General features: G+C 44.4%; 1 protein-coding gene across 1 annotated transcript; it reads right to left on the bottom strand.

The window, feature by feature from the left end:
• Positions 1-6,213: 6,213 nt before the first annotated feature.
• On the bottom strand, positions 6,214-13,815 carry LOC148148365 (alpha-1,4-N-acetylglucosaminyltransferase-like). The gene is made up of 3 exons (XM_087993267.1): positions 13,706-13,815; positions 13,337-13,598; positions 6,214-6,804 (listed from the first exon to the last, which is right to left on the bottom strand). The coding sequence occupies exons 1-3, from the start codon at positions 13,813-13,815 to the stop codon at positions 6,214-6,216; spliced, it is 963 nt and encodes a 320-aa protein (XP_087849393.1).
• Between the last annotated feature and the right edge of the window lie 694 nt (positions 13,816-14,509).

Raw genomic sequence — 14,509 nt, 5'->3', positions numbered from 1 at the left:
CTTAAGTAAACTGGGATGGGTAAACCCCACACTGGACTCGAAATGTTAACTCTGTTTCTCTCTCCACGGATGCTGCCAGATCTGCTGAGTTACTCCAGCACTTACTGTTTCCAGAATTAAAAAGGAAAGCAAATGTTTGCTCATGCAAATTAAAAATTCTAGATTTATCTGGCTGTTCTTGTTAAAAGGACTTCAATATCTGAATTGTTCCAATTGTCAGGCGATAATGGTATTATCGCCAGACTGTTAATCCAAAGACCACTTCAACGCCTCCTCCCACTCCACCAAGGACATGCAAGTCCTGGGCCTCCTCCACTGCCAAATCCAAGCTACCTGACGCCTGGAGGAAGAACGCCTCATCTTCCACTTTGGAACACTCCAACCACATGGCATCAACGTCAATTTCACCAGTTTCCTTATCTCGCAACAAAGTGCCATCAAAGAAATGAAGACAGAGAGACCTCCTCTCATGTAAGTTGGCACCAGAAATGACAACAACAGGAACAGCCCTGCTGACCCTGCAAAAGCCTCCTTCCTAACATCTGGGGGAGAGTGCCAAAACTGAGAGAGCTGTACGGTCACAGTCTAGTCAAGCATCAGTCTAATACAGTCATATTCATGGAATCATAGCTTCCAGACAATGTTCCAGGCACCAGCATCACCATCCCTGGCTATGTCCTGTCCCACCAGCAGGACAGACCTAACAGAGGTGGGTGGCACCATGGTCTACAGCCAGGAGGGTGTTGCCCTGGGAGCCCTGTACATTGACTCCAGACCCAATGTAGTCTCATGACTTCAGGTTAAATGTCAGCTAGGAAACGTTCTACTGAATACCACGTACTATCCTCCCTGAGCTGATGAATCGGTGCTCTTCTTTATCAAACAACACTTGGAGCGTGGCAAGAGCACAAAATGTGCTCTGGGTGGGGGATTTCAATGTCCACCACCAAGAGTGGCTCAGCAGCAGTACTACTGACCGAGCTGGTCAGGTCCTAACGGACAGAGCTGTCAGAGTCGGTCTGCAGCAAGTGGTGAGCAAACCAATAAGAATCAAAAACAGACTGAACTTCATCCTCAGTAATCTGCAAGCTGCATGTGCATCTGTCCATGACAGTATTGGTAAGCGTTACCACTGCACAGTCCTTGTGGAGACAAAGTCCCACCTTCTCATCGAGAATACCCTCTATTGTGTTATATGGCACTATCACTGTGCTAAATGGGAATGACTTCGAACTGATCTAACAACTGAAGGCTGAGAATCAATGAGGCACTATGGGCCATCTGCAGCAGCAGAATTATACTCCAGTACAATCTGCAACCTCATGGCCTGGCATATCCCCCACTCAGTCATTACCATCCAGCCAGGGGATCAGCCCTGGTGCAATGGAGAGTGCAGGAGAGCAGGCCAGGGGCAGCACCAGATATACTTGAAAATGAGGAGTCAACTTGGTGAAGCTGCCAAACAGGATGACGTGTACGCCGATCAGCATAAGCAGCAAATGATCGGCAGAGCTAAGCGATTCCATGGCCATGTGATCAGATCCAAGTTCTGCAGTCCTGCAACATTCAGTTGTGAACGGTGGTGGACAATTAATGCACTGGAGGAGGGGCTCCACAAATATCCCCAATCTCAATAATGGAGGAGCCCAGGGCATTAGTGCTGTGAATGCTTCAGCTTTATCTTTTGCAATCTTCAGCCAGAATTGTTGAATGGATGATTCATCTTAGCCTACTCCCATGATCCCCAGCATTACAGATACCAGTCTTCAGCCAATTTGATTCATTCGTGGTATCAACAAACAGTTGGAGGCAATGGATACTGCAAAGGCTCCAGGCCCTGACAACATTCCAACAAGGGTACTGAAGATCTGTGCTCCAAAACCTTGCAGCTCCTTAGCCAAGCTGTTCCAGCACAGTTACAACACTGACATGTACACAACAATGTGGACAACTGCATCCACAACCATTCAGTCACTCCACCAAAGACAGTCAGTTGCAGCAGTGCGTACCATCTCCAAGACACACTGCAAAAATTCAGCTAGGCTCCTGAGACAGCACCTTCCAAGCCACAACCACTTCCATCTGGAAGGACAGGGACAGCAGGTACATGGGAACACCACCAATTGCATGTTCCCCTTCAAGCCACTCACCATCCTGACTTGGAAATGTATCGCTGTTCCTTCACTGTCAATGGGTCAAAATTCTGGGATTCCTATCTAAGGGTATTGTGGATCTGCCCACAGCACATGGACTGAAGTGGTTCAAGATGGCAGCTCATCACCACCTTCTCAAGTGCAACTAGGGACAGGCAACAAATGCTGTCTCAGCCAGTGTCCCATGAGCAAATAAAAGAATTTGTTGAAGGCAGCAGGACAGGTAAATAAGAAGGGTCATAGGAGACTTGTCTTTGTTGGTCAAGGCATTGAATACAAGAGCATGGAGGTGACGGTCGAACTGTGTACAATGTCATTTTGGTTACAACTAGAACATTGTGTGCAGTTCTGGTCACCACATCAGATGAAGGATGTGATTGTCTTAGAGAGAGTGCAAAAGCAATTCACCAGGCCGTTCACTGGGCTGGAGTGATTCCGCTGTGAAGGGAGTCGAGAGAAGCTGGGGCTGTTTTCCTTCACGCAGAGAAACCCAAGGGGGACCCTGATTGTTATGAAGGTTATATGCAGGGAGAATATTTTCTCTTTGTCAAGACATCAATCACCAGGGACAGAGCTCGAAGGTAAGGAGCAAGAGGAGACTTGAGGAGAAAAAAAATGTCTGGAGAGTGGAACTCCCTGCTTTAAGTGATGGTAGAGGCAGGACTCTGAAGCCATTTCTGCATTATTTAGATGGACACTTGAAATATCAGAGCATAAAAGGCTACGGGTCAAATTCATTCACAATCCCTGTGCTATTTTTAAGCCGAGCCATGTACCCAGTCATGTCCTGGTATCAGAAGCCACCTTTCACTGGGCATATAGTGGAAGGGAAACCAAAACGAAATGTTTCTCAGGGCACACAGCTGGCACGACTGGCACCTGCTATGACACAGAGACACCTGAGGCCAGAGAATCCATTCACCAGTTTAATAACAGCCAGGAAGCAGCTGATCCTGAAACTGCTGGTGTGTGTGTTCAGTCTCTACACCATCTGCCTAATGGAAGGAGTTGTGGGAGATCATTACTGGGGTGCGATGGGTCTTTGATGATGTTGGCAGCCTTTCTGCAGCAGCGAGCTGTATAAATGGAGTCCATGGATGGAAAGTTGGTTTCCGTGATGGTCTGGTCTGTGCACACAAACTTCTGTAGTTTCTTATAGTCCTGGGCAGAGCAGTTGCCACACCAGGCCCCTACACACTTGGACAGTATGCTTTCAATGGTGCATCGGGAGATGTTGGTGAGGGTCCTTATGGACAGGCCAAATCTGCTGACCCTCTGAGGAAGAAGAGGTGTTGTTGGGCCTTCTTGACGGCCACATCTATGTGGGAAAGCCAGGACAGGTTGTTGGTTATTGTCACTCTGAGGAACATGACACTCTCCACTCTCTCACCCTCAGTCCTGTCGATGTTGATGGGGGCATGTTCTTCTCCTTTCTTTCTGAAGTCAATCATCAATTCTTTAGTTTTACTGATATTGAGACAGACATTGTTCTAATGTACCATAGTACCAAGCCCTCTATCTGCCTTCTGTATTTTGACTTGACGTTGTTAGATATCCTTCCCTCTGCAGTCGTGTCTTCAGTGAATGTGTAGGTGGCATTCATTTAGAATTTGGCAACACAGTCATGGGTGGACAGGGGGCACAGTGGGGGGTTGAGAACACATCCTTGGAGGACTCCAGTGCAGAGTGTTATTTTGGACGAGGTGCAGTTGTCTATCTTCACTGATTGTGGTCTGTGGGAGGGGAAGCTAAGGATCCAGTTGCAAAAGGCAGAGCCCAGACCAATGTCTCAGAGTTTTGAGATCAGTCTGAAGCACATTGCATGTGCTTTCTTTGGATGGGGAGAAGTTTCTCAAGCATAGTCTGATTTTATTTCAGATCTTTCATACCCACAGTATTTTGTTTTCTTTACACGTCACTACATTGTTTAACACTGGACTGGAACTGATCCAGAACATGCAAGTACATTGCTTCGCATTGAACAGAAACTGAAATATAGCACAAAAGTGGTTTGCTTCACCCAAGATCTGGTCCTTATAACGAGATGGGTAAATCATTTCTCATGGTGTCAGTTAATCCTTTCAGACACTTACTGCCAGCGAGCCCAGTTATTGTGTCTATTCAAGGCAGAATTCAATGGATTTCTGCATATTAAAGAGATCAAGGGATATAGAAAAGGGGAAAGGATGCAGGAGAAGTGAGATGTGATGGAAACTCACTTATGAATGAGGTATGTGAAGGATTTGGGTCAAGGGGTCAAATGGCCGGCTCCTCCTCCTATATCTATTTACCTACACTAACAAACATTGACCAAAGCTTCAAAGGGAAACTCTCCTGTCATTCTTCAAGATGGCTCCAGGGGATCTTTGCCATCTACCTGGGACGATACTTGGTGCTGTGGTTTAACATCTCTTCCAAAAGACAGCATCCCTGACAGTGCTGCACCCCCTCAGGTCCATGAGGAGCATCTGCCAGGAATATACATTCATTCCCTGGGATAGGGGCTCAAGCCTATAATCATCATCCAGAGACAGGAGTTCTCCCATTGAGCACTGCTGACACCACGTTCTGGTGTTGGCCTGGACACTGTCCAATCACACGTGAGTGGTCCCAGCTCTGTCTGAAGAGTTGATCTTCTCAGTCAGTATGTCCCTCCAAAGCTGAGAGTGTTGAAATGTCCCCTATGGTAATCCCCTTCCCACTCCTCCAGGCTGATGTATCCATGGATATAGGACAGACAATGTGTTTGATTACTTACCCCTCCTTGCAGGACATCATTACAAGGACATGGATACAGTGGGGTCCAGGGCCCAGTCAGGTCACTGTCACCCCCACTAATCTCATGCTCAATGACCTACACTGTCTCTTGTCCAGCACCCCCTAAAAATGAACTTCTTCTGTTTTCACTCCCCTATGGCTTTGCTCTCCGTACCACTACAACCTCCTGCTGCACCAAAACCTTCCGGGGAATCCGTGCTTATCCTTTCTGACCTCTTCCACGTCTCTGATTGGAACTGCCCTGCCAGTGGAGACCAAGCCTTTAGCTGCTCTGGAATTCCTGCAGTATTCCTCACTGTCACTCTTACTGGCTCTGGTCCTTGAAGACACTTGTTTAAATCTATTTCTTTCTAGACTGGTCTTAATATCTCCTTATGGGGTTTGGTGTCAAGGTTTGTTTGATTTTGCTCCAGTGAAGAACATCGTGCAGTTTTTAATCTGTGTGAACCTCCACATAGATGCAAGTTGTTGTTGTTTGTCTTGTCTTATTTTGGCCATTTTTCACCTTAACGCCAGTTCAGTGGGTAATAGAGCAGAGTCAAGGGAACATTGGTCAGACCCTGGCCCCCAAGAGCTCTGCAGGAACATCCTGTGTTCAGTCTGATTCTTCCAGATTGTGTGATTGGTGGTGGTTTGGGAGTAAAGGGGAGAGACAGAATATAAGGTCCAGGGACTGGAAAGCACTCAGTGATCACTGCATCAGAGAACAGCTCTTTAAAAAAAATGTGGGAAATGTTAACTCTCAGCCTGAGCTTCCTGACTTGATCCAACACAGAGATTAGTAAAATCAATGGCAAAGTCAACCCTTTCAAAATCGTGTCAAAATCATCAGCAGAGATTTATATATACACACACTATCTAGAATACTGAAGCCATTTAAAAACAGATCCATCTGTCTCGTTCTAACAGATTAATCCAAGTACACAGACAGGAATGAAACTTTTACACCAGTTTCATGATCCATCAGGAAACAGAATTAAACTGTGAATGATTTCAATAAAAATATCGAGCATTAATGATTAATTATCCCTGATCCGAATACAGTAATCCCAGTTCCCAAATTTCCCCCTACATCTCTCCCACCTTCCTATAGGACAGCTCGTTGCATGGAAACCCGTTCCTCACCATGACCCAGCTGCCTCACAGAGAGCAGAAAGATACAGGGAAAGGTACAATGAGGTGGAGCCAACTGGGACCATTTGGTACCAGCCAATGATCAGTTTGATTAACAATAATTTTGCCATTATTAATTTTCAATAGAAATTCATCACTAAAATAAACATTATTTTGACAGAGTTCCATATGTGCTTGGACAATATTTCTGGTAGAAATATTCTATTAATGATTGGCTTCCTTTAATATCATATTTCTGACGACCACTCAGAAAATTCCAGACATGGACTGCATTTGACTTTGAGAATTCCTTTTCGACAGCATCATTATTATTGTTCCATCTGTATTTTTCAAAATACTGTTTCCAATCTGTGTGTGGGATTGGGTAGAACAAGTAGTTGGGCACGTACCCAATCCCTTTGCATTCTTTGTTAAGAAATTGATCGAGAATATCAGTCCCACACCACTTCTGCAAGTTTTTGGTTATCAGTGTCGGACCCTGTTGGCCCCAAACTGCTCCATTATATTTCTCAACAAAATCAGTCAGGCAGTTCTCCAAAAAGGGATGAGAACGGTTAAATCCCAAAATTCCATTACTCGCATAGTTGGCTGACTGTGCAACAATGAAGTTTTGGAACTCCAAGGGTTTGAGTGAAATGGTATCTGTGTCCAGATAGATGCCTCCATACTTCCACAGCAAGGCTAGCCGACAGCCATCAGAGAGCACATGAATCCAATATTCTTCCTTGCTGGGATCTACCTATAACAGAATAAAAGGTTTAATCATTGATTTAAATGATATTTAAATGAAATTTTAAATATCATTTAAAATTTGATATTTTAAATGATCCTTCTCTCCAAATGCAGTCCGCTCCCTCCACACAATACTCATTGGTTGAGCACTAATTCCTGAGAGCACTTTGTAATCGGCTGCAAGGTGGGTCTTGAGGAGACAGGAACCTGGCCTGGTTCACTCTTAAACCTGTACACTCTTTCAATGGAGAAAAGCTGCAGCCTCTTTCCCCATTGCCCCCAGCAAGGTCTCCAACTTCAACCACAAGAGCCAGAGTCCTGGGAACCACACCACAGCCACACGTCAAATGAAGCATTGAAACATACTCAAAAACAACCCTTCGTGTCTTCAACTCGAGAGATTATTTCTGAATACATTCCTTACACTGTTCAGTGGCTTGTGCTGAAATATTGATGTACAAAAGAAATACAGATCTGTTTGAAATTGAAATGTGAGTGATCACAAGACTGAGTCACTGGATGAGTTGTATGTCACATGCTCAATCACTCAGCCTGCTTTCATGCATCTGTCTACCTTGGGGATATATCGTAAGTCACAAGAGACAACAGAGATGTTCAGGTACAAACTGATAGTTTTATAACTATAAAGTTTGGAGTTTCCCATGGAGACCAATGCTTGGAAAACAATATTCAAACTGAAAGGATCAAGCTTTCATATTGTAAGACACTTACTGTAACAAATAATTGGAAGTACTATTCATGGAACAAATCTTTGATGACAAATTATACTTTAAAAACACAGAATAGAATAGTATCTCTTCATTCCCTTGACCCAACGGAAAATAAAACTAGCCATTGTCCTTTGTGTGCAGATTTTCAAGATTAGTGAGTTTTGAGGAGATTTGTAGCTCAGATTGAGGTTCTGGATGTCGGTTTGCTCGCTGAGCTGGAAGGTTCGTTTTCAGATATTTCTTCAACATACTAGGTAACATCATCAGTGAGCCTTCGAATGAAGCACTGGTGATGTAGCCCGCTTTCTATTTACGTGTTTGGGTTTCCATGGTTTGGTGATGTCATGTCCTGTGGTGACATCATTTCTGACAGTGATGTCATTTCCTGTTCTTTTTCTCAGAAGGGTGGTAAATAGGATCCAATTCAATGTGTTTGTTGATAGAGTTCTGGTTGGAATGCCATGCTTCTAGAATTCTCATACGTGTCTCTGTTTGGCTTGTCCTCGGATGGGGATGTGTTGTCCCACTAAAAGGGGTGTCCTTTCTCATCTGAGTGTAAGGATACTAGTGAGAGTGGATCATGTCTTTTTGTGGTTAGTTGATGGTCATGTATCCTGGTGGCTAGTTTTTGGCCTGTTTGTTACAGTTCTTGCAAGGTATTTTGTAGATGACATTAGTTTTGCTTGTTGTCTGTATAGGGTCTTTCAAGTTCATTTGCTGCTGTTTTAGTGTGTTGGTGGGTTTGTGGGCTACCATGATGCCAAGGGGTCTGAGTAGTCTGGCAGTCATTTCCAAGATATCTTTGATGTAGGGGAGAGTGGCTAGGGTTTCTGGGTGTGTTTTGCCTGCTTTTTGGGGTTTGTTGCTGAGAAATTGGTGGACTATGTTCATTAGGTACCCGTTCTTTTTGAATACAATGTAGAGGTGATTTTCCTCTGCTCTATGTAGTTCCTCTGTGCTGTAGTGTCTAGCGGCTCATTGAAATAATGTTCTAATGCAAACAAGCAGACAAAACATGTCCAGAAACCCTAGCCACGCTCCCCTACATCAATGACATCTCGGAAATGACTGCCAGACTACTCAGACCCCTTGGCATCATGATCCCATTGACCACCCAAAAAGAACAGGAATTAACCTCACCATAGGAAATTATGTCACCACAGGAAATGACAACACCAACCCAAGGAAACCCAAACACGTAAATAGAAAGTGGGCTACACTACCACCGCTTCATCCGGTGGCTCACTGATGGTGTTACCTAGTATGGTGATGAAACATCTGAAACAAAATCTTCCAGCTCAGTGAACAACCTACATCCAGACTTTCAATATTCCAATATCAAACCAAAGTTATTCTTAGTTCCCAAAGCAGCTGATTTTTGTTCATTTCTTTTCCAAGACTGGTAACCTTAAAGATGAGAACTATTTTTCCCAGTGAGATTTTCATTTTTGCCCCAGAGAGCCACCCTCTAGCTGAAGCTAAGTGACAGTTTGAGCCTTGTATCAACTCCCCATAAATCTGGCCTTTCCGATGAGTGCACAGGCTTTCACCAACAGACCTGCACGTCTTGGGTCTCAAGCTTCAGCCTCTCTTGGACCCAGACAGATTCAAAACTCTATTCATGATATTCTGTGATGTTTGGAAAATTCAGGAGATTTTCCAGGTGATCCTGAACCACAACAGTCTTGTATCCACGTACAAACATGAAATAATGTCCTGGAGAGCTGTACTCTCTTATTCCTTGGAATGAAAAGGACAGTTTGAAACACAACTGCTGATGAACAACATTCTCAATTCTTTTGGAAACTCTGTCTCCACTCTAAAATAAAAAAAAGGTTCCTCCTATTGTCTAAAACCATTCCTCACTTTTAAGTTGCAATCTGCAACCCCATTGTCCAGCATATTCCCCACTCAACTATTATCATCAAGCCAGGAGACCAACCCTGGTTCAATGGAGAGTGCAGGAGCAGCACCAAGGATACTTAAAAATGAGGGGTCAACCTGGTGAAGCTACCAAACAGGACGACCTGCACGGCAAACATCATAAGCAGCAAGTGATAGACAGAGCTAAGTGATCCCTCAAGCAATGGATCATTAACAAAAACAGGACAAATCCAACCTGGTCAAACCTACTCCATCAGTCTATTCTCGACCTTCAGTAAAGTGATGTCAGGTGTGTTGCTGGAAAAGCACCGTAGGTCAGGCAGCATCCAAGGAGCAGGAAAATTCCTCATGAAGGGCTCTGGCCCAAAACGTCGATTTTCTTGCTCCTCGGATGTTGCCTGACCTGCAGTACTTTTCTAGCAACATATTCTCAACTCTGATCTCCAGCATTTGCGGACTTCACTGTCTCCAAAGTGATGGCAGGTGTCAGTAACAGTGCTATTAAACAGTACCTGCTCAGCAATATCCTGCTCGGTGACAGCCAGTTTGGGTTCCACCAGGGTCACTCAGCTCCTGACTTCATCACACCCTTTTTTTGAAACATAGACAACAGAGCTCATTTCCAGAGGTGCAGTGGGAGTGACAGTCCCTGACATCAAGGTGGAATTCCACTGAGTGTGGCCTCAAGGAACCCAACCAAAACAGGGATCAATGGGAATCAGGGACTACACCCCTACCTCCCCACTGGTCAGAGTCATACCTGGAACACAGGAAGATGGTTATGGTTGTTTGAAGTCACTTGTCTCAGTTCCAGGGCAACTCTTTAGCAGTTTTTCAGGGTAATGTCCTGGGCCCAAGCATTTTCAGCTGCTTCATCAATGACATTCTCAAAATCATAAGGTCAGTAATGGGAATGTTATCAATGATTGCATTGTGTTCAGAACAATTCATAACACCTCAGATAATGAAGAAATCCATGGTCAAAAGCTGCAAGACCTGGACAATATTCAGTCTTTTGTTGAAAGCAACATTCACACCACACAAATGTTTGCCAATGACCATCTCCAATAAGAGACAATCTAACCACCATCCCTTGATATGCAGTGGTGTTACCATCGCTGAATCCCCTACTATCAATATCCTAGGGATCAGCCAATGGTGTGAAATTGCTCCTGGCTGCATTTCCAAGCCTCTCACGTTTTACAGCAGGGGGTAAGAAGCCAGTGTTTTGTCAGATTTACAGAAGCTGAGAGAGTCTGGAGTCAATCGTCTATCCGCAGTATCACTCGCAGCAGGAGGGCTATCTCCAGGTGAACATCTTCCAGGTGTAAACCTGCCAAGCTTGAGGAACTGTTGGAAATGCTCCATATTACATGGGAAAGGGAAGTGGCATCAGAGCTCATCTTAGGACATGGTCATTGTGTTCCCAGGGAGAAAGAGTGAGGCTGAGAGATAAACCAGACAAATGGGATGGAATTCAATGGAGGCAGAGCAGGAACCTCCTGAGATGTCCGAAATAATCCTGATGGTTTTACAGGGAAAGATATCAATAATGGAGATGGCAGAGGTAACTTCCACGAGGAAGATCATGGGGAAAGTCACTGCATTGTGGTAGAGCCAGATGGGAAAAAGTCTCGACAGACAGAGTTAAATAGAAATTCTGATTGTACAAGAGGCAATTTTTCTAAGTTTGGGTGAAGATTTGAAGCTCGGGTGTTCGTTGCTGTGGTTCTGCTCGCCGAGCTGGAAATTTTTGTTGCAAACGTTTCGTCCCCTGTCTAGGTGACATCCTCAGTGCTTGGGAGCCTCCTGTGAAGCGCTTCTGTGATGTTTCCTCCGGCATTTATAGTGGCCTGTCCCTGCCGCTTCCGGTTGTCAGTTTCAGCTGTCCACTGTAGTGGCCAGTATATTGGGTCCAGGTCGATGTGTTTGTTGATGGAGTTTGTGGATGAGTGCCATGCTTCTAGGAATTCCCTGGCTGTTCTTTGTTTGGCTTGCCCTATAATGGTAGTGTTGTCCCAGTCGAATTCATGTTGCTTGTCGTCTGCGTGTGTGGCTACTAAGGATAGCTGGTCGTGGCGTTTCGTGGCTAGTTGATGTTCATGGATGCAGATTGTTAGCTGTCTTCCTGTTTGTCCTATATAGTGTTTTGTGCAGTCCTTGCATGGGATTTTGTACACTACATTAGTTTTGCTCATGCTGGGTATCAGGTCCTTTGTTCTGGTGAGTTGTTGTCTGAGAGTGGTTGTTGGTTTGTGTGCTGTTATAAGTCCTAGTGGTCGCAGTAATCTGGCAGTCAGTTCCGAAATGCTCCTGATGTATGGTAGTGTGGCTAGTCCTTTGGGTTGCGGCATGTCCTCGTTCCGTTGTCTTTCTCTTAGGCATCTGTTGATGAAATTGCGCGGGTATCCGTTTTTGTCGAATACCTCGTACAGGTGTTCCTCTTCCTCTTTTTGCAGTTCTGCTGTGCTGCAGTGTGTTGTGGCCCTTTTGAATAGTGTCTTGATGCAACTGTACAAGGTATTCGCCAAAAACGGATACCCGCGCAATTTCATCAACAGATGCCTAAGAGAAAGACAACGGAACGAGGACATACCACAACCAAAAGGACTAGCCACACTACCATACATCAGGAGCATTTCAGAACTGACAGCCAGATTACTGCGACCACTAGGACTTATAACAGCACACAAACCAACAGCCACCCTCAGACAACAACTCACCAGAACGAAGGACCTGATACCCAGCATGAGCAAAACTAATGTAGTGTACAAAATCCCATGCAAGGACTGCACAAAACACTATATAGGACAAACAGGAAGACAGCTAACGATCCGCATCCATGAACATCAACTAGCCACGAAACGCCACGACCAGCTATCCTTAGTAGCCACACACGCAGACGACAAGCAACATGAATTCGACTGGGACAACACTACCATTATAGGGCAAGCCAAACAAAGAACAGCCAGGGAATTCCTAGAAGCATGGCACTCATCCACAAACTCCATCAACAAACACATCGACCTGGACCCAATATACCGGCCACTACAGTGGACAGCTGAAACTGACAACCGGAAGCAGCAGGGACAGGCCACTATAAATGCCGGAGGAAACATCACAGAAGCACTTCACAGGAGGCTCCCAAGCACTGAGGATGTCACCTAGACAGGGGACGAAACGTTTGCAACAAAAATTTCCAGCTCGGCGAACAGAACCACAACAGGCAATGTTTCTTGCAGCCAATCTGGCACCCAAATGGTTCTTTTTTTCCCCAATTGTATTCGCTGAACTGACTGAGTCTCAAGCCCTCTTTCAATCATGGACTGACTGCAGACTTTGACTGTGTTCAACTGAAAAAGAAAAGATTTGTTCATGGTTATCCTCCAGCTCTGTATCAGGGATTAACTAGTGAAGTCACCAAATAAAACTGCTGCCAGCCTCCCGGGAATGGTTTCTTGACATCTCCAGTCTAAGCCTCACCCTCTGGGCTTAAATCATTTCAACATTGTACAGGTGTAAAATTAATTGGTATTTACAGACAATCCCCATTTTCTCAAAATAACATGCAAGAAACACAAAGCAAAATGTTGATCTAAGTTTTGCTGGATAAAGATTGAATTAATATTCACTGGGAAGTTTCCAAATTAATATCCCCATTCACAAATGAATAAAGTGTAGACTGAATAATTGAGATAAATTCTGATTTTGAAAAAGAAACTAATTCTCATTTTCTTTCAGCTCTGCAAATGATTTGTATGGACTTGAAAGTGAACTTCAGTCCAAAAACCACAGGACTTCCAATTCAGCACGATCTGTCATTGTATACACATCGAAATTGGGATTCAGCTTGTCAGTAAAGTTAATTATTTCATTTGTCAGATTGATGTCTAAAAGCAAGTTTAACCATACACAGTTCCTTACCTTCTCATACCATCCAGCCAAGGGTGTGTTGTTGAACAATTCTTTAGGATTCAAGGGCAAGATGATGACATTCTTGAATGAAGAAAGCAGAGGGATGCCTTTGTACTCAGGTTCTTGATACTCAGATATGTTCCCAGTGAATGCTTTCATGAAGAAATAAACTGGTTTGTTTGGGTTTAGTCTTGCTGCTGATTCGATGCTGCACATGACCAATGGTTTAGGATTGAGTTCACTGGAACTCTGTAAAAAAATAACTCCGGCTCTGTGGTTGGGTGTGGGCCTTTCACAATCATTGTGTTTGCAGGGGACACCTGGCCAGATATCACCCTTTTCAGTTGGCCGGCATAGATTTGCAATATTTTCCTAAACTCAGGTAAGTTGAAGTATCCTTTATTCAAAGAGGAATTTAACAAAGTGTAGGAGACAATGGCAATTACCGCAATGAGGAAAATTATGAATGTTTTGTGACTCCTCTTCATGGTGGAGATTGTTGTTTGATGATTCCTATGAAAATAAAGAATGATTAACATGAATATAAAACAGTGCCGTTATAGTATTGTACAGCTATACCTGAGCAAACATCAATTATGAGGTCAAATGCTAAAAATTGGTTGCTGGAATTTGAAATAAAAACTGAAAATTCTGGAACTACTCAGTAGGTCTGGTAGCATCAGTGGAGGGTCAGGCAGAGCTACTGGGTGGAACATCCATTAGACAAGGTTATGGTGCATCAAAAAACCATCACCTCCGATCTCCACCATTGACAATTTGGGAGGTAAGGCCCAAGCTCATCTTTCCCACTCAGTGGGTCAATTAATAACTACCATGGGAACACTTCATGGCCTATTCCCAACTGGGCTGCAATTTTCTCAGTTGCAGGAGAAGACACTTAATGGGCAGATCAGTGTGAGCAAGCTTTCAGTTGTGGGCTGGGCCCTTAGTCTGCACTCATTTGGTGGTAATCATCAGATTGGATATAGAACAGGGTTGGGTTGGTGCGTGGGGGGAGGTGGAATGGAAGAGGAGTGTCAGTCTGAGAGCAGCACCCCCTCTGAGCCACAATGTCACAGAGATCGACAGCATGAGAAATAGACCCTTCAACCCAACTTATCCATGTGGCCAGTTTTCACAATTAATCTAGTCCCATTTGTCTGTGTTTGCGACATACCTATC

This window comes from Chiloscyllium plagiosum, unplaced genomic scaffold (genome assembly GCF_037043375.1).
Source record: "Chiloscyllium plagiosum isolate Xiang-an unplaced genomic scaffold, Cpla_swu_hap1 HiC_scaffold_13, whole genome shotgun sequence".
Classification (NCBI taxonomy): domain Eukaryota; kingdom Metazoa; phylum Chordata; class Chondrichthyes; order Orectolobiformes; family Hemiscylliidae; genus Chiloscyllium; species Chiloscyllium plagiosum.
The sequence above is the reverse complement of the archived record's forward strand: the minus strand, read 5'-3'. Positions and strand labels throughout refer to the sequence as shown.

Excerpts from the sequence above, each read along its gene's own strand:
- LOC148148365 (XM_087993267.1), bottom strand. The coding sequence starts at position 13,815 with ATGAAGAGGAGTCACAAAACATTCATAATTTTCCTCATTGCGGTAATT. Across the intron at positions 13,599-13,705 it reads GGATACTTCAACTTACCTGA|AGCCGGAGTTATTTTTTTAC; the intron begins GTTTAGGAAAAT and ends ACCCAACCACAG. Across the intron at positions 6,805-13,336 it reads TGGCTGGATGGTATGAGAAG|GTAGATCCCAGCAAGGAAGA; the intron begins GTAAGGAACTGT and ends ATTCTGTTATAG.